At 39.4% G+C, this 18,935-nt stretch overlaps 2 protein-coding genes across 8 annotated transcripts in view; one reads left to right on the top strand and one right to left on the bottom strand.

Moving 5' to 3' along the window:
• Positions 1-3,904, bottom strand: part of TTC3 (tetratricopeptide repeat domain 3) — a 67,693-nt gene extending 63,789 nt beyond the window's left edge. For all 3 annotated transcript variants that reach the window (XM_069871564.1, XM_069871580.1, XM_069871573.1), the window contains exons 1-2: positions 3,886-3,904; positions 2,621-2,706 (exon numbers count right to left, since the gene is read on the bottom strand). In XM_069871564.1, coding sequence (XP_069727665.1) covers positions 2,621-2,695 — 75 coding nt within the window. In that variant the 5' untranslated portion in view covers positions 2,696-2,706; positions 3,886-3,904. The remainder of the gene's footprint in view (positions 1-2,620; positions 2,707-3,885) is intronic.
• Positions 3,905-4,005: 101 nt separating this feature from the next.
• On the top strand, positions 4,006-18,935 carry PIGP (phosphatidylinositol glycan anchor biosynthesis class P). Of its 5 annotated transcripts, none has more exons than XM_069872017.1 (6): positions 4,006-4,055; positions 4,514-4,614; positions 6,075-6,147; positions 6,638-6,756; positions 8,407-8,533; positions 17,974-18,935. In XM_069872017.1, exons 2-6 carry the CDS (start codon positions 4,533-4,535, stop codon positions 18,128-18,130), a joined length of 558 nt encoding a protein of 185 aa, XP_069728118.1. In that variant the 5' UTR covers positions 4,006-4,055; positions 4,514-4,532; the 3' UTR covers positions 18,131-18,935. The 5 variants fall into 5 exon arrangements, 4 of the variants coding, with proteins under 4 accessions (XP_069728118.1, XP_069728110.1, XP_069728128.1 ...); XR_011338726.1 differs by lacking the exon at positions 4,006-4,055 and adding an exon at positions 15,970-16,144 and having other exon boundaries at positions 4,344-4,614; positions 17,974-18,062; XM_069872009.1 differs by lacking the exon at positions 4,006-4,055 and having other exon boundaries at positions 4,332-4,614; positions 17,974-18,933.

The following is an 18,935-nucleotide window of genomic DNA, read 5'->3' as shown; positions in this document are numbered from 1 at the left end:
CTAAGGCTAGTGAATTCCCCCTGCTTTTCTTCCTCATCCCTTTTTCACAAAAATAAAATAATATTAGTATGCAGTATCCTCCCACATGTTTATGCACTTCTGCCAGTGGTTTTCTGAGGAAAGCAAGGAAACTTGAAGCCTGCAATATTTTGCACTACCAAGTGACAAGCCCCTTGGGATCCAACCTTTATAATTCACATCAAGCACAGCCGAAAAACAACAAATCAAACCGGGGAAAAAAGCATGTTTAATAGAGTTATCTGACACGATGGTTTGTTGCTGTCTTATGAAAAAAAAAATCCTTACTTGCACATCCATTGAAAAGAACTTCCATAGATTAACAGTTATGAATGGATAGGAAAACTTTTAATAGTTTACACAATACAGTAAATCACACCGGAATAGTATTCTGAAAATTAATAATTCAAAATCAGGCACTAGGCAGCAAAATAATGTTCAAGAATACCTGAGAAAACATGTTTATGACAATAACACAGGTTTTCAAAAAATAATAGTTAAGTTTTGACAACTAATGCATGTTTATTTAATAAATACATATAAATAAAATCTAAGTGGAGTGAGTGGCTGATATACTATTCCATGGCAGCATACTGTATCAATACTTAAATGCATTTAAAATGTAATACTCCATATGAACCTCTCAAGCTGAAGAATAAATGACTGTTCTGTTTTACAGATCCATACATCTATTATTTTAACAAACACCATACATGTGACATTTATTAAATACTGTGTATCATGTCCGTGTATTGCTGCATTATCATTTCAGAGAAATGCAAAGGTATTTCTCAATACAACGTGAGAAAAGCCATTATCATTTCAGAGAAATGCAAAGGTATTTCTCAATACGACGTGAGAAAAGCGTAAAACAGAACTAATGACCAAACACATCTTCCAGAAAGTTTCTGTAACAGACCTTTCTTCTTCCAGTGGCAAACTTCCTGTAAACACTAACATGCTGCGCAATGATAACTTACTAATTTGACCTAAGGTGATGACAAGAAATCACATGTTTTCACCCCAAAGTAGTATTTCTGAGCTATTACAACATTAAATTCAAGTCAAGGCTTACTCTCAAAAGTTATTATAACACTGACATATTTAACAGATCAGGACACTCAATAATAAAGTGGAAAAAAATTAACTATTATTTCAAAATCCGTTAACCTCAAAAGAAGACCAAAAGTCTCCTTAACTCCACAGCTTAGATTTTGCAACAATATTTAACAAAACAAACCATACACATGTCCCCACACACCCTCTATACATCAAGCCCAAGGTGGTATTCCCACTAAAGCAAACCTGAAAACAACTGAAAACTCTTGCACAGAATCAAGACCTTTTCTTCCAGAGCACAGCACACACACCACCCTAAGGAATAAAATGCCTAGTATTCTATACCAACACAACCGATAAAATACCTTGTTTTGTCCATAGTACAAAAAATTCATCGATTTAAACAACTGCCAATGAGACTCACTACTTGACTCGTAACGGTCCCTTGTAAAGATACAGTTTTAAAAATAATAACTCAATTTACCTGTACTTATTACTTCTGCATAAGAAGAGTAGGTCAGCTAGTTTGTATTTGGCAGCAGCAACTTTGAGGGTAAAAAGATCATAACGGAACTCTCCAAGCATCAGAAATATTAACTACCATGGTGTTTTTTCTAAGATTCCTTAAGCATAGCCAGGAAGGGAAAATAAAGAGTCAAGAAAAGTATTTGTGGAAATATTAGAACAGAACAGTGCTGCAGGTTATTTAATAAAAGCAACAACTAAATAAGCAGAAGCCTTAATAGGCACAAAAAACAGAGGAAAAAAAATGTAAGAGATGACAAGAACAGAGAATGGGTGAACACTGCAGTTAATTTGCAGACTTGAACTTCCATGAAGTAAGATGTGAATGCTTTGCAATTAAAGGAACTGAATCTGTCACTGTGAGGTATATCATCCCGAGTATGGCTTGGATACACAGCCAACGGGTTAGTCAGGTTCTCTTAATAACACCTATGCACAACTGTCTAGTTTTACATAGTTGTATGCATTCAGTAAAACTTGCCTGATAGAGGGTACGCAGTCTCTATGCTCTACCCCAGTTTAGTACTTCTGCAAATTGACAATATACGGTGGTATAACAAGGAGGCCCACAGGAAAACTGGGGGTGGGGTGGGTGTGGGGGGGGTGTCTTTATCAGGGAGTGCAGGGACAAGACAAGGGAGAACAATTTTAAGCTAAAAGAGGGGAGACTTAAATTAGATATTAGGAAGAAATTCTTCACTGTGAGGGTGGTGAGGCACTGGCACAGGTTGCCCAGGGAAGGTGTGGATGTCCCATTCCTGGAGATGTTCAAGATTAGGTTGGATGAGGCTTTGAGCAACCTGATCCAACAGGAGGTGTCCCTGCCCGTGGCAGGGGGTTTGGAACTGAATGAGCTTTAAGGTCCCTTCCAACCCAAACCATCCTACAATTCTATGATAAGGTATCTTTGCAGCAGCTTCAATTAACCAACACTACCAATCACTCTATAAATTTGATCTTGGTATAACCCCACTGGAACACCTGAAAAAGTTATTACTCTAGCTACAAATCTACTTACCAATTTACAGCAAGATTTAATACCATCATAAGAAGTTAGGTCTCCAAACCTGAATTCAGATACAGGTTCACCCATGGTACATGACCCTGAAAGAAAACGATTATGAGAAATACATGAAGGGAAGGCAAAAAGCTCGCAGTCTCACACCCGACAGGCAAGAGAGGGAAGCGCAGCTCCTGCCACCCGGCGCGGGAAGCAGCATTCCTAGCTATGACTGCCACATCCCGGGGCAGCCCTGCCGAACAGAACCAGCCGCGGGGTTCTGTTCCATCCCTCTCCACCCCGTCCCACCCACTCAGACCCCGGCAGCCCCGGGCTTCGCCACTGACGGGGGAGATAGCCCTGCCCCGCTCGCAGCCCCCGGGCCGAGGAGCCCTGCCTCCCTTCCCTCCCTCCTATGCTCCCTGCCTCTCTCCCTCCCTCCCTCCTTCCTTCCTTCGCTCCCTTCTCTCTTCGATTCTCTCTTCCCATTTTCGCTCCCTCCTTCCTTCCTTCACTTTCTCTCACCGAAGAGACCTTATAGCGACCTTCCAGTACCTGAAGGGGCTGCAGGAAAGCTGGGGAGGGACTGTTCACACAGGCTTGTAGTGATAGGACCGGGGGCAATCGGTATAAACTGGAGAGGGGCAGATTTAGAATGGAGACAAGAAGGAATTTCTTCACGATGAGAGCGGTGAGGCCCTGGCACAGGTTGCCCAGGGAAGCTGTGGCTGCCCCATCCCTGGGGGTGTTCAAGGCCAGGTTGGATGGGGCCTTGGGCAGCCTGGGCTGGTGCAAGGCGTCCCTGCCCATAGCAGGGGAGTTGGAACTAGATGGGCTTTAAGGTCCCTTCCAACCCAAACCATTCTATGATTCACTCCCTCCTCTCCCTCCTTCGTTCATTCCTTCGTTCGCTCGCTGCCTCCCTTCCCTCCCTCTCTCCCTCCCTCCCTTCCCCTTCCCTTCCCTCTCCTTTCCCTCCCTCCCCTGCCTCCCCCTTCCTCCCTTCCTTTCCCTCCTTCTCCCTCTCCTCCCTCTCTCTCTTCTCCCTCTTCTTTCCCTCTCTCTTTTCCCTCTCCTTTTCCTCTCTCTCCTCCCTCTCCTTTCCCTGCCTCTCTTCCCTCGCCTTTTCCTCTCTCCCCTCCCTCGCCTTTTCCTCTCTCTCTTCCCTCGCCTTTTCCTCTCTCTCTTCCCTCCCCTTTCCTTCTACCCCCTCCCTCCCCCTTCCCTCTCTCCCCTTCCTCCCCTTTTCCTCTCTCCCCTCCCTCTCTCCCTCCCCATCTCACCAGCCCGGCTCCAGTCGCTCCGGCTGCTTCTTCCTCCCTCCCGGCCCCCAGCGCAGCCCCTTCCGCCTCGCTCGCCCGCGGCCCCAGCGGATTGGCCGGCTGCCCCGTGACGTCAGCGGGGCCCGCGGCCGCGCGCCCGCGCACGGGGCCGGGGCCGCCGGGGGCTGTGGGTGCGCGGGGCGGCGGGGGAACGGCGGTGCAGGGTTATGGCCTCCGGGGGGGACAGGACGGAATAGAGGGAAGGAGGGGGAGAGGGAGAAGGGAGGGAAGGCGGGAGGGAGGGAGGAAGGAAGGAAGGAAGGGAAGGGGGGAGGGAGAGAGAGAAGAGGGGAGAGGGGGTGGGAGGGGAGAGGGGGAGGAAAGGAGGGAGAAAGGGAAGGGAGGAGGGAGAGAGTGGGAAAAGAGGGCAGGAGGGAGAGAGGGCAGGAGAGAGGGATAAAGAAAGGGTAAGTCAGTAGCCCACCCAGGGCTGGGGCGGCATTGCCAGGGAGTGTGTGTGGGCTGGGGAGCAAAAGGCACCTGGGAGTACAAGGATATTCTGGGAGGAGCTTGCTGAGAAATGTCTAGTGGCCTCTTACTGTGTTCTTCCACCCCCCTCCCTCCCCGCCTGCTTTTCCTCTCGCTGAAGTTAAGGGCACGAGGCCACCATGGTTGAAAACTCTCCAGCCCCATTGCCAGAAAGGGCAATATATGGATTTGCTCTTTTTTTAGGATCATGGTTTAGCTTTAGTAAGTATTGCATATATACTATGTATGTATACTTTCTAAATATATGTATTATATATATATGTTTACTAAGTATACTGGGTGCAAAATGCTTCCCTGAAGAGTGTTGTTTTGCTTATGTAACAAATGTAATTCCCATCAGACCAGCTAAAAAGAGTCAGAGCTGTGTGACACTGCCTGTGTGTGATGAAGCACTAAGAGAGCATCAACTTGCCAGTTGTCATGAAGATCTGTCCTTGCATTTTGTGATTTCCTCGTGTTTTGTCTCTCTTTAACCTTATGATATGGGTTTTAATAGTATTACGGAATCAAAATATTTTAAAAACTCTCTGCTTTCTCATTTTAGTAACTTTGTTGCTTCAACTGCATATGTTGTCATATGTTGTCAACTGTACATAGTTGTAGTGCAACCTTCCCCACCCAAATACTGTAAAAAAGAAGTCATATGGAATCACAGAATTGTTTAGGTTGTAAAAGACCTTTAAGATTATAGAGCACAACAAGTCCATCTGGTTGGCAGGGAGGGAAAATTATTAGGGTTATACCAGCATTTCTTTGCTGGCGACAGGTGGTTTAGCATTTCACTGGGGATCTCTTGCATGCCCACATAGAACCAAAGCTTGGGAGGGTGAGAACCCTTTTGCAATACAAAAGATGTTCTGCTAATGTACTGTAGTTGAATAATAAAACAGGAGCTTTCTCACTCCTAGGAAGTAAGTAGAAACAAAAGTAATTTGGTTTCTGTTCCTCTCACAGGAAGCCACTGCAATCGCATATCTTGTCACTGGCTGCTGACGTGTTTCCCTCCAGTTTTGTTAAGCCTTTCTCATGAAAATTACTAGCTTTCCAGGAATCAGATAGTATCTCCAGTCACTTTTTCTGAATAGTTCCGTCTGAGCACTGCGACTCTACCGACTTTTCTTTCAACCGAATGACCCGTTCTGTGGTCATTTTCTGCTTTAGTATTCTCTGTGTTCACAGTCACTTGGCATCCTTTTATTGAGAGGGTTCTTTTCGTTCTGCAGTTCAACATGCAAGAACATCTTGACTATCTAGTTATGAAATCAGAAACTAAATATTAAAGCAAATATAAAAAATGATATCATATAATCAGCTACAAAATGTTGCACCCACATTTATAGAATCAGAGTGGTTTGAGTTGGAAGAGACCTTAAAGGTCATCCAGCTCCAAACCCCCTGCCATGGGCAGGGACAACTTCGAATGGATCGGGTTGCTTGAAGCCTCATCCAACCTGGTCTTGAACACCTCCAGGGATGGGGCAAGTTTTGTATCTGAGAGGCATATTCTACAGTGTTTTGGTAAAGCTATTTTGGTTTAAGTAGTGTAAAAGCAAAATATTGTCTCAGCATATGATATTAGGGAATTATTGCTCTTAAGCTTGGGAAAGAAGTCTAAACCACTGTCAGTTGTACTGTTATGACTTTTTAATCCTTTTGTGCAGTTTTGTATCTTATCTGGGCATATGTTCCTGAGACTTGGCTGTTCTCATTGGGACTAACATACTGGCCTCAAAAGTAAGTTCAACTAATTAAACTCTTTAGCATGAATATGTGTAAGTAGAGGACACAATTATTTGCAAATAGAAAAACTTTTTTAAAATATTGCCTTGTATTTAATCCGGGTTTTCCTGATGATAAAGAACTGTAATCTTTGTGGGGCATTATTTTATGTAGAGAAAAATTAATGAGAAGTTTTCATTGTGTAATGAAAGAAACAGTATTTGAATGTTTCATGATAAACCTGACATTTTGCTTTCAGGAAGTCTGTCACCAAAATGCAGTAAATTTTAAACTGTAATTAAAAAATTAAAAACCTGCAAGGATTTATACCCGACTAGCTACAGTGACTGCAGTCAGTAATCTTGAGAGAGATAGGATCTATATTTGGAGGTGTTGTTTCTTTTCCTCTTAGCTCAGTTTTTGCTAGGTACGATAACAACCCCGCGTTAGAACTGTTGTGTCATTTTGTTATTATAATATATAAACTTCAAAATCTTTTTCTCAGGTACTGGGCAGTTGCTTTGCCAATATACCTACTAGTTGCCATAGGAATTGGTTATATATTACTTTTTGGTGTTAACATGATGAGTACAGCTCCACTTGACTCCACGGATACAGTGACAGGTAATTTTACTGGCGTTTCTTTAAGATTTTGATACTTAACTGATAATTTCTGTAAATATATGTGTGTAGGCATATGTAAAATCAATCAAATTTTAAGCCTTTAAATATTTTCATCTAGAAAAGGAGTTCTTGGAAGCACTTAAGTACTAGAGTGAAAAGAGAGCTACAAGCTTGACTCTTCCTTCTTTGCCATCATGGCAGTGGTTTCCAACTAGTAAAGGGTATTTCCTTTGTTAAACAGACCACATTAGAAGAACAGGGCTCAGGCATTTAAAGCTCTCCCAAACCTGTACCCTGCATTACAAGAAGAGCATCATGGGAAGGAAGGGCTTGGGTGTCTACTTGGGAGTGGTGAAAGATGGAAGGCATGCAGGGGTCAAGGTGGTACAAAGGATGCCATGATATTGTGACCTGATCAGATATTTTAGTAATTCCTTGTCTAAAAAAGCTGTTTTCAATTCTTCTCTCAGCTTTCATGTAGTCTTTATCCCTGCCACAGATACCTGTTTTAGGCATTCACAATATTCTCCAGGCAGCTGTATCTTCCTCCACATGGTGTTCTATTTACAGATGGCCATATTTTGTCAGAAAAAAAAAAAAGTAGACTATAAAATTTGGCAAGGAAGTTACATAATGCTAAGACTGCTGGAGTTGCATCTTTTAACAAACTACATACGTAGTATTACATTCCACTGAACGGCAAAGGCAAAAAAATAGAAACAGTTGAGGCTGTAGTTCAAATGCATTACTCTGTTAAAAACTGCCATTTAGTCTTCCCTGTGTTCCTGGCCACTCATTCACACTCTTGTAAGTCACCCTCTCATTTAAATCATAAGATCACCAGGTAGGAAAAGACCTCTGAGATGATCAAGTCCAACCATACCTATCTGCTGCTAAACCATGTCCTTAAGTACCTCATCTACCCATCTTTTAAATACCTCTAGGTGTAGTGACAACCACCTCCCTGGGCAGCCTTTGCCAGTGCCTGACGACCCTTTCAGTGAAAAATGTTTTCCTAATGTCCAATCTGATCCTCCCCTGATGCAGCTTGAGGCCATTGCCCCTTGTCCGTGTCAACCCGAGAGTTTGTGTGGCTCGCTGGCAGGTGGGATGGGGGACTTACTCTTTTTGAAAAACAACCGTATTTGAAAATGTTCTTTTTCAGAGTGAACAGTTCCATCATTGTGTTCAAAGCGCACCTGTAAAAAAGTTTAAGCTGTTACAGGAATGGGTGCTCTGTCATGATAGGAACAAGTAGCCAAGACAAAGGGAAGGTAGACAGCATCTCTCAGCAGACATCATAGTAGAAAGTGTTCAAACTACAGGCTGAGCTATTCGCTGTGGGCGTTTTTTTGTTTATTTGTTCTTTTTATCTTTGGGTAATTATGGTTTAATGTCACACAGTATCTTGAACCGAGCGAAGTCCCAGATGGGTGATTTCAGCAAAAGGATAGTGTTGATTTCTTCAGGAGCTCTGCTAATAGATGTTGATGGAAAGTTTTTTTGACAACAGTGTCATTATCTCTCAGCAAGATGGAGGCTTCAGCATCTCTTAAGAGTATCTGAAGTTATGGTATGGTGTTATATATATAACATTTATTCAAAGAAAATAAACTTTAATATGTAGAATGTTCTCATTGTCTCCTTTAGATAACTATGCAAAAAAGCAGCAACAGAAGGCATTTCAAGAAGAAGCAATTCCAGCATTGAGGGACATTCCCATCAGTGAAGTAAACAGAATGTTTTTCCTTCCTGAAAAAGGAATCTGCAATAGCAGGTAGTTGTTATTAAGATCTGTTTGAATAAAGGATTAGTAGAAATGGAAAACCAAAGCCTCTCCAAGCTAAAAAAAACTTCTATGCTTGTAGAACAAAGCTTGCTTTTTATTTGTTTGGGTTTTTTTTCCTCAGAGTCTAAATAAATTTGCATTAACACAATTCATTGAGATGGCTTTGTTTTATTATTATGTATGTGCCTTAATAACCTGCATTGGTATGAGAATTATGACAGATTGTTTTATCTAACCATTCTTGTGAGTTTAAAATAGCATTCTATTGCCTGTAGATTTCTGCTTGTTATTTCCCTCTCATAGTGCAAAAAATAGCATTTGGACATAGCTTAATTCTATTTCCCATTGAATTTGGGGAGAGAAAACGTGTTCTGCTAGTCAAAGGCTTGAGGCTTTTTTTTTCATATGGGTTCATTTGAAGTGCTTACATTGTAAATACATAGTTTTCATTTGTGACTATTAATTAAATGTGGTTAATTTTTACTTGTTTCAAGTTAGCAATTTTTCTGTGGTTCTACAATATTTGTCCTGGGTAAAGATATATAGTGGTCTGTTTTTCTTTGTGCAGTTCTTTACTCAGCAAAGTATGTTGATATTTTTTTTTCCTAAATTGGTGGGCTTATTAAAATACCAGGATTACCAGAAATAACGGAGGTGGATTGTGAAGATTTTATGAAACAAGTCTTGAAATTATGTTTGTTTAACCATTCTTAAACATACTGAAAATTAGGTTCAAGGAAATTTCCAGAAATACATGGACCCACAAGTCCATCTTATTATAGTCCAGGTTATAGAACAAAGCACAGTAACTTCTTATGGCAATGGTTCAGGTATTTCTTAAACAGTGAATTTTCTTTCATGTATGTATTAATGAGCAGAGAGACAACTTCTACTTCCTTTGTTCCAAGAGTCACAAACCTAGTTATTTTTTGTTTTAATTCATTTATCTTTAGTAGTCAAGGTTATTTAGTCTGATTATAGAGACCAGAGCCTCATTATTGTTTGTTAGGTCTATAAAACAACTTCAGACCAGCAGAGGACTTAATTAAAAACATCACTATTCATTAAAAGGTGATTTTTTTTTTTTTTAAATTGTGTTAAGAATCTTACGGCAGATCTTTAGAAATCAGTCAAGATAGGCATCAGTTGCTGTGGGAAGCCTTGACCTGGTAACAATCAATCTGATACAAATGTGAAATTTGTAGTTTCTTGGTTCTCTAGTCTTCAGTAGTTTGCTATTTTTTCCACCTGCATTTGAAGGCAAAAATACATGAGGTATTATGGGTAGGAGAAAAATACCTGTGTAATAGAGGACAAAATGCTTTTCAGTGTTGCTCTCTGAAATAGTATATTGTTGTTTGAGGGCACTTCATATGAATGAGTATTTTTACCTAAACCTGATGACTGCAAATTAGTATAATGTTTATTTATTTGATAGCTGTAGAATTCTATATGTATTTTCCTTTTAAGTTTGCCCCCAGATGCTATTATTACCCTCTCCTGCCATGATTTTGCCCTTGTATTAATTTATGTGCTCAAACACCCATGCATAGGGTGAATTCAAAATTTTGTGGTCAACAGACATGAAGATGTATTTACTCTTTTGGAAGTTCTCTAATTGCATAGACACTAAAGTACTGACTGTAATATTTTGTTTCTGTGTGATTTCTGCCTGTGTTCTGTGTTCCTTTTGCTTTCTGAGAAAGCAATTTCATTTTTAATTCTAAATTAACAATGAGTGAAGGCCATGCTCCTGGTATCATTTGATGTAAGGATTAATTTAGTCCCTGTTAAGAAGACCCAAATCCCTTCAGGGTAAAGAAAAGCTACTGGAAAATATCCTCAAGCCCTGAAAGCATACAAATGAAAGGACTGTAAACCTCAGACAAAGATTGTATCAGTGATGAATCTGCCATTTTGTTTAACTGCAGACCTCCCAATTATGGGAAAACTAACAGAGGCACCTAAGTGAGTGGGCAAATTGGGGCTATTTGTTTAAGTAAAACTTCCAGGCATGAAACTCAATCTTTACTTTTCTGTCACTACTGCGTAGTGGTGCTTCAAAGACACGGTGCTGACCTTTTCTTCAACTTGGGAGTAATGTTTGACACTTCAGAAATTGCCTCTGTGATCAAAATAAAACCAGATAACACAGTATGTATGGGGGCTAATAAATACATTGTAGGGAACTGCAGGTGTTTGGGATACATCATTGCACTGTCTTGCCTATGATTGTGATTCAGATATGCAGTTCTGCCAGCAAAAATAAAAGAGATTCTGCCTTTTGTAAATATAGAGCACACTTATAGGTAGAGGTATTTGATGGGATTTATATAGATTTTGCCTTATATCTTGTTAAGGAAAAAAAAACCAACCTGAAATGATTGAACTGTGTTGCTAGTAGTGCCTTTCTTTACAAAACATACCTGTTCAAAGACTGGATATCGGGTATCCATTCTTCTTGAGAGACTGAGGAAAAAAAAATAAATAAAAGCAAAAAAATAGATTTGCCCCCATTTTCAACTTTCTGACTTATTGATGGTATTTTCTTGTAGCACAACCAGTAGGGTTAGACCAACTGCTTTTTCCTTGCTGAAAAAAACCCAAATGGTGAAACTTCAGCCTTACTTTTTAATGTACCTTTTAGGATTCTTCTAGAGTTCTTGTCATACTGGAGACTGATTTTACAGATCTTGTTATAATCTTAGTCTTGTAACAGATTTCCCTCCCCTCAAAAGGTGTTTGAATGAGTATGTGCATAAACATGTCATACAAAAATAACAAGGGTGCGCTGTTTCAAATGAAGGGTTTGTATGCTAAAAGAAATAATAGAGCTGCAGTTGCTAGATTTGTGTAAAGGCTATAAAGTATGTCTCTGTTCTTACTGTCTTAGCTGTAAAGGGAAGGGGAGGGACAATACAGATGATGTGTTTATGATGTTGAAGCTGAGAACTACTGAAAGGGAGACTTTGGGAATAGAGTCATGCAAGTGATTTTAAAAGGGAAGCTGCCCCGGATTTTGGTCTTTTGCATTGCACTGTATTGAATCCTAGAAGCTTGGGGGCTTCAGTGCAAATGCAGAGCAGATGCACGTGAAGTAGCAGAAGAGCCAAATTGTTTTTCTATCCACATAATTTTGTTTTTACTCTAAGCATTAATAGAAGTATTTTGCCACTTCAGTTGAGATCAACAGGGAGCTATAGGGAAAGATATAAATGCTCTGTTGTGAAGGTTAAAGCATGTGGAATAAAATATGCAAGCACATATACGTAAAAAGTTAGCACAATTTTATGTGTGTTTGTGTTTATTGTTCCAACAGATAGCATGACTGGAATAAGAAAAGGAAAGAAAAACATAGCATCTCAAAATTTATTTCAATTTGTAGGTGTGAAAGTGATGTCGTTGCATCACTTTCACTTGGCTGAGTGAAAAAACTTGTTTCAGCAGCAGTAAAATGGAGTTGTCTTTTTCTTTGTGTTATGCAGGTGTACTTTTGCAGTTACCTAAAGCAGTCTGAAGTGTACAGGCCATTTTAGAAAGATTTTGAGCACTATGAAATGCTGCCAGCTTGATTTGATGATTTTTAAAGTAACCATTGTTTGTTATTGGTGGGGGAGAATAGGCTAAAAGGTAAGTAACATATTATATTATTCTAGACTTTTTTATGGCAAAAGTTCAGCTATCAGTAGGTACAATCAAAGACCCATCATACAAATGAGAAATCTGTAATATGAAGTGTTTATGCTGTTGCTGCAGGCAATGTTTCTGTAAAGTTAAGAATTGGTCTGAATTGGGAGGACTTATGCTGCCCGTAGTGTGGGCGGTGTCCATGAAGCTGTTCTGTGGGAGTAGCGAAAATGTATGTATGGTTTAATTCTGTTGTGTGGATCTCTTCCTGGTACTCTGGTTGTACATTGATGCACCTCTGTGCTAGGGTGTCTGTAAGCATTAAAAATGCAACTCTGCCACCGAGGGCAAGTGATGTGTGTACAAAGGAAGATGGTGGTGAAGTAATACAAATAGGTTTTCTTGCTCTTTTTAGTGGGCCTTAAGTTGCTGTGGGTTCAATCAAGGAAAGTTAGGCCAAATAGATGACTTAATGAAGAGAAGAGATGGTAACCGTAGAAACAGTGAACTTTCCATCTCTGACAACCTCCATTCTCATATTTAAATTTTAACAGTGAGGTAGTCTAAATAATGTTCAAGTCTTCCTCCTCTTCATGCCTGCTCCAGCTTTCAGTCCTAGGAGACCGTAACAAATCAATGTCTCAGCTGTATCTAAATCAATTCAGTTTTATAAGAGTGATAAACTACAAGATCATTGCCTTTAATATAGCATTTCTCTAATACTTAATTCACATTTACACCACAGCTCACACCTACAGGTACAATGAGAAACTCGCTACTAAAGCTTTTTTGAAAAAGACTTTTTGAATACTTGATTTCTTTACCAGACAGTTTCTATGGACTTCAGTTTCATTTGTGGGTGTAAATGATGAAGTATTTCTGACTTACAAACAGAATGGTTAATAAATAATTTTGTGTAAATATATTTTGTTCCATAATGCACCTTTTCCACAGGCACTTGAGTCTGAGTGGCTGAAATGTTTAATGTGAGCTCTGGCTTGCTGCTTACTATTAGATTTCCTTGAACTCTAAAAGAACTGAGATGAATGGGGCTTTTTGTATCTTTCCCTCTATTCATGAATTGAACCATCTTATGAGGAGAAAGTTTTGGAATCATTTAAGCTTGTTCTGCCAGTTTTCTTAAAGAGAGATTGCCAAAGTAAATCTTGGTGGTATGCTGCTTGCAGTTTATGCATCCACTTAATTCTCAGCCTTTTGCTAAAACCAGCTAAATAAATTAATCCAATCTGGAATTCATGATTCTATGGAGTGTAATTAAATAGTATATGTTTCAGTGACTTGGATGGGTTTTGTCTTCAGAGCTCATAAAACTACTATTGTGAAGATTGCCTTTTCAAAGCTGTGGGAATTGAATCCTGCTGCTGTTAGCATCTCAGTATAAATGTAGCTTAGAAAATTTTTTTTCCTGTAATTATTCTTTTTCTCTAAATCCAATTTATTACTGCTTCATATTTAGAAAGAACACTCAAGAAACCTTAATGTCATACAAGGATATGCTTCTCTTGAATATATGTAGCCCTTGAAAGCTTGTCTTAAAAGACCTTGGAAGTAAAATTCAAGACCGTTTTATCAACATATTTTGTTTTTGATTTTTCACATGATTACAGGCAGTAGAATTATCAAATTGTAGATGTTGGCTAGTTACCTCTACAGCATTGGTGTAGCAGTGGAACATTAGCTTGTCTTTTGCTATCATAACTTCAGACAGTGGAAATAAAAAGGTAGCATTTACTGGAAATGTTGCAGCTGTTAAACTACTAAAGGAAGTTCTGTGGAACAGGGATCCTGAGCCGACAATTGAATCCATCAGACGCTATGTTTCTAGTTCTTGTCTTTGATGTAGTAAGCTCATGATAAAGTCATTGTTTGGCAATGTTTTTTCCTGTAAATGATGAATGATTCTAAGGCCACTGAAAACCTAACAAGGTCAAATCGCAGATGAAGTAACAAACGAGAACTGAAAACTGAAAGTTAACTGCAGTTGAATAACAGAGATGCTAGACTATTAGGCTTTTAGTCTTCTCTTAATTATTAACAAACTGGTAAGGAGTTGCAGTACACGTTTTATTTAAGTGTGCAAATAAGGATATGTTGACATTGTAACATGAAGAGACAGTTATCTGAGAAAAAAAAATGATGTCCTGATGGGAAAAGGGTAATACAGCAATCAGGTAAATAGTACAGTAATATTACCTTAATTTGCAAATGGAATTTGACAAAACAAGGGAACCAAATTAAATGTGTAGCGGAGACTGAGAAATTAAATCAGTTTAGGCTGATAACGTGGTGTCAGACCTCAGCAGACTTACAAGATGATTTATTTTGATATTTCTAGCAGCCTTTGCTAAGACTGCCATCCATTAGCCGATTGTATTTTTCTAATAATGGTGTCTCTTCTACTGTCTTAAAGAGCATGCTTCGGATATTTTTTTTCTGTTTCAGAGGTGTGGATTTGTAACAGCACTTGCTTATGTCATTAAATCTACATCTGAAACATCCAGAATGTTTATGAACATCAAAATGGCTGTTTCATGCAAGACCGAAGTGTATATATAACTAATATCTTGCCTCCAGCACTGGCCCATGGTGCCTGCTACAGCAGTAAGAGCAAAGATGACAGCAAGAAGTCAATGCTGTTTCCCCAGAACAGCCCCCTAGCCCGCAACAATGTGAAACGTCTAAGTCAGAGGTTGTGTCTGCTCCTCTTTTCTGCCTAAGAATATTTTTAATGCAGCTACAGTCCCATTTGGTTTGCTGTCGGTCTGGAAATTCTGGACAAGTTCAAAATGTTCAGATACTGCCGGGACATGTTACCAGGAAATTTGGAATAAGATGCCCTGTCTAGTATTGATGTAGTTCTGTTAGTAGATATCGTCACTGTCTACCCTGTATCTGTTCTCACATTGCTTGTTTTTCTAGTTACCCAATCTGAAACTTTTTCTACTGACCAAAGGTTCTTTGCCAACACACTGAAACCAATGCTTTCCATTACTCAAAATACTCAGTAGACTTCACCAACCAAAAAGCAACTTAGAACCTGGCATGCTGCTGGTGCTTATCCAGGAAGCTTTTTCACAGATGTCGGTGAGCCATTTGCAATTCTAGACTGGTTGACCACCAGCTAGTGAGAGTACAGGATCGAATAACAAAGCTCCACTCAAGTGGAGTGAGTGCCTGGAAGATATAGTGTTGATGTTGAAGACTGGTTATTAACTCTGGACACAGATCTTCAAAAGCTTTCCTTGTGAAAGAATGGTAACTTCTGCTAGTCATCCCAGCTACAGTTACCATGTTTCCAGATAGAGCTGTTGAAGATCTGTCTGGAGTTAATAACTAATCCTCAATGTGAACACATAGTCCCACCTGTTCCTAATTCCTCCAGCTCAAAACGTCTCCTTAAGGAGCTGCAGAAAGATCAGTCTCAGTTTATGTCATATGGTCCTTGTGTATATTGTGGTCCTCATTGCTATCCTGCAACAACAGTAACACCATCTCTTGCTGGACACCTGTGCCTGCAACACTGGTCTCATCTGATGCTTCTCTGAAGAGTTACCTGCAAGGCAGGCATGGAAGTTGTAAAGGAGGAAGTAACAGGCAGCAGGGTCTCAGTAGAAAGCTGAGGATTGGCAAGGAAGAGCCTACAGAATATTCCTTTTACAGAATGGAGCCTCAAATGGTGATGATACCTGTTAAAGGCAAACAGCTCTTCAGTGTCATGCGTGTACTAGGGAGCAGTGTGCTGTGTGGGGATCGTGTGGTAACCACTGTTTTTCTAGGGGATGGAGATGGTTCCCTCAACACATCCTTCTGGATTCCAGCAATCCTCCATGAAGACCAGAGCAATTTGGCAGCAGTCAGGCTGGTTTGTGTCATAGCACAAACTGAAATGGCAACATGGATGCAAATAGAGATGTCTTAAAAGATGAGAAAAAGCCCTGCTCAGGACTTGAGGTAATGGCAGAACTCAAATTTTAGGAGTGAGCTCAGCTGAGCACTGATGGAGACTAGAGCTTCTTGAAGGAAGAAGTTGAGGCTTGACCATTGTAGGGAATATGTCATTGCCAGCCTTTTAAGTGACCTTGGAGGCTTTTCTGTTTGTTTGTGCTACAGACTGAATAATGATGAAGCTGGAGCATAAAGAAAAAGAATAGGAATCCTGTGAGAGAAGCAAAAGACCTTTAAAATGTCTGTATTTGAGTTCCATGTGTTGGGAAGATATGGAGATGATGCATAAGTGAAATGTGAAAGCTGAATTTTCATGTTTCACACCAGAGTTTACAATTTTAACTAGTTCTTGTAATTCTGTATATTTTAGGATGCTGTCTCCTTGTGTAAATTTAATAGATCCAGTTTTTAGTTTGTAAATGGAAATTCTTTAAATATCCTGCATTCTAATGTATTCATTCATTTGGAATCCTAATTTGCTAGACTTAGAATTGGAAACACTACTGCTTTGTTTGACTGTACATCATACGAAGAGGAAGGTCTAGCACACAGTTCAAGTGGCTCTCACAAGTGTCTGGCCTTATCTACACCACCAACAGTGGTGTAGAAAAAGTCAGTAATCTGGGATTCTGCCTTTGCTTGTCTCTGGTGAAACTGTGGCAGTTTTGTTTAGAGATAAGATACCTGAAACCCAATAACTCTCAAAGATATTGGGGCCAAATAGTTAATCCTTTAGCTAATTAAAAAATGCTGGCATAGTAAGACAAGTACCGACAAACTCTCTGAGCATACACAATTTACGCAAACAGAAGGTTAAGCACAACAGATTATACAAATTCTCTGAATGAAATAAACAACTGAAAAAGCAGTTTTCACTAGTGGAATAACAGTGTTGGAATAAATGTATCTGTATTGTACATAACATAAAGATGCTTATGAAAATTAGTAACTTCAGTCTTCCAGAACATCAGTTTAAAAGAAATGTCAAGGTAGTAAAATACATATCCAAACCTCACTAGATGGAAACGAACCGTAGGTCTGTTACATTAAAATTATAGGTTCAAGTGCACAAAGCCATAAAAATAAGATGTTAGTATTGCAGTGAAAGCAAAAAAAAAGGTAGCACATAATGCATATTTTAATGTGTGATTAAATTAAGTTATAGTTTGTAATCAAAGTTGACTTTTTTTCTGACTAAGAAAAAGACACTTTTCTGACTAAAGGGAAGAAATCTGGTAATAACAGAATGACAGGACCACAGAAAATATCACAACTGTTGTTTAGAACCTGTCTTGACAGAGAGATATACTGTAATTTCTCTTGAAATGCATCAGTTCAATTTGTCATACAGCATTTATATCAGAATAAACATGCCCCATGGAGCTGAGAAGGAAGAGTCTTTGCATTTTAAATGGGCCTGTATGTTATGTGATTTTGCTCCATAATCAATCCCATTTTAATTTTATCAGGACCTTAATGGAAAGAAATAGTGAGCACCTAAGTACAGCACTCTTAACGTTCTTAATCTGCGTTACTGAAACCAACACAATTTAAAATGTTATAATCTTTTGTTCAACTTCAGGGTTTTATTTCAAAGTAGCTAGAAACACAAAAGGATTTCCTCTTAGTTTCCACTTGCATTGACTCATTCTTCTTGGTGAGATAGTTATAAATAGTTTTCTTATGAGCTTTGATGTATCTCTTTGTTCATTCAGATGTTTGTCCATATGTTTATGACAGTTCCTTTTTTAACTTGTGATTATTTTATTTTATTTTGGTTTTGTCAAGGCTGACCACTGTTCGTTATTAATTGACTTCTTCTTCATCTTCCTCAGAGTCATCATCATCATTGTAGAAGTGAATTGTAGCTTGTACTGGAAAACTTGCAAGAACCTTCTCTCCGATGTTATTAAGAAACTTTTGGGATTTGGACTTGGGCAAATAAAGTCTAATAAGAAAACATATTTTAAGAGAAAAAATAAACCTACGTGATGCTTTTCCAGCTAAGCTAGCTTGAGTATTAAGCTATATTTTTATCTTTGTTTGGACAGAGAAAAATCCTAAGGTTCCTTGTCTTTTCAAATAAAAGTTGCTAATTAAAAGGTACTGTAGATTTTAAGTCACCTCGGTTGTTTTGGGCATATTGTGTATTGGATTTATCTAAGGTCCCAGTCTGATAAAGAGTTGCCAGGACAATGGTGCATGCTTGAGATGTTTAGCCTTGCACAGTTTTTAGCATAGTCTTTTAGCACGGTTCAGTATGGAAGTGTCCCATGGGACAGGGGGAAGTTTGAGGAATGTTCTGGGATTCTGAAATTCAGATTAAGGTGTCAGGTTAAGATTGGAGTGGATTGCTTGTTGCATGGAAGTTGGTCTTGATGGGTTTTGTGTCTCCAGGTGGAGGAGGAGGTGTAGGCTGAGAGAGATTTACTTCAAAATTTGTATTGTTTTGTACTGAAATCTTAAATGAACGGTATTTATATTTCAGGTGTTCACCTGCTTTCCCAGTAAAGCAAAATTTCTGTGGTTTATATGTGTACATATGTGGTTTTGTGAGCTGGGGGATAAAGGTCACACAGAATTTAAGATTCTACTTTTGTGAAAACAGGTGCTTGTAAAGAAGAGGGATATTCCATTGATTTTCCTCCTCTAAACAAAGTCCACATCAGGAGCTTCTACATCATTAAGCCTTAAAGAATCCAAATGTTCATGAAAAACCTTATAAACTCCCCAGTCATAGGAAGAACTTTATGTGGAGTTCAACTTTTACTCACAGATTTATGCAAACTCAAGACAG

Source organism: Phaenicophaeus curvirostris, chromosome 1 (genome assembly GCF_032191515.1).
Source record: "Phaenicophaeus curvirostris isolate KB17595 chromosome 1, BPBGC_Pcur_1.0, whole genome shotgun sequence".
Classification (NCBI taxonomy): Eukaryota; Metazoa; Chordata; class Aves; order Cuculiformes; family Cuculidae; genus Phaenicophaeus; species Phaenicophaeus curvirostris.
This window is presented reverse-complemented; position numbering and strand designations above follow the sequence as displayed.

Excerpts from the sequence above, each read along its gene's own strand:
- PIGP (XM_069872017.1), top strand. The coding sequence starts at position 4,533 with ATGGTTGAAAACTCTCCAGCCCCATTGCCAGAAAGGGCAATATATGGA. Across the intron at positions 4,615-6,074 it reads AGGATCATGGTTTAGCTTTA|TTTTGTATCTTATCTGGGCA; the intron begins GTAAGTATTGCA and ends CCTTTTGTGCAG. Across the intron at positions 6,757-8,406 it reads CTCCACGGATACAGTGACAG|ATAACTATGCAAAAAAGCAG; the intron begins GTAATTTTACTG and ends TGTCTCCTTTAG.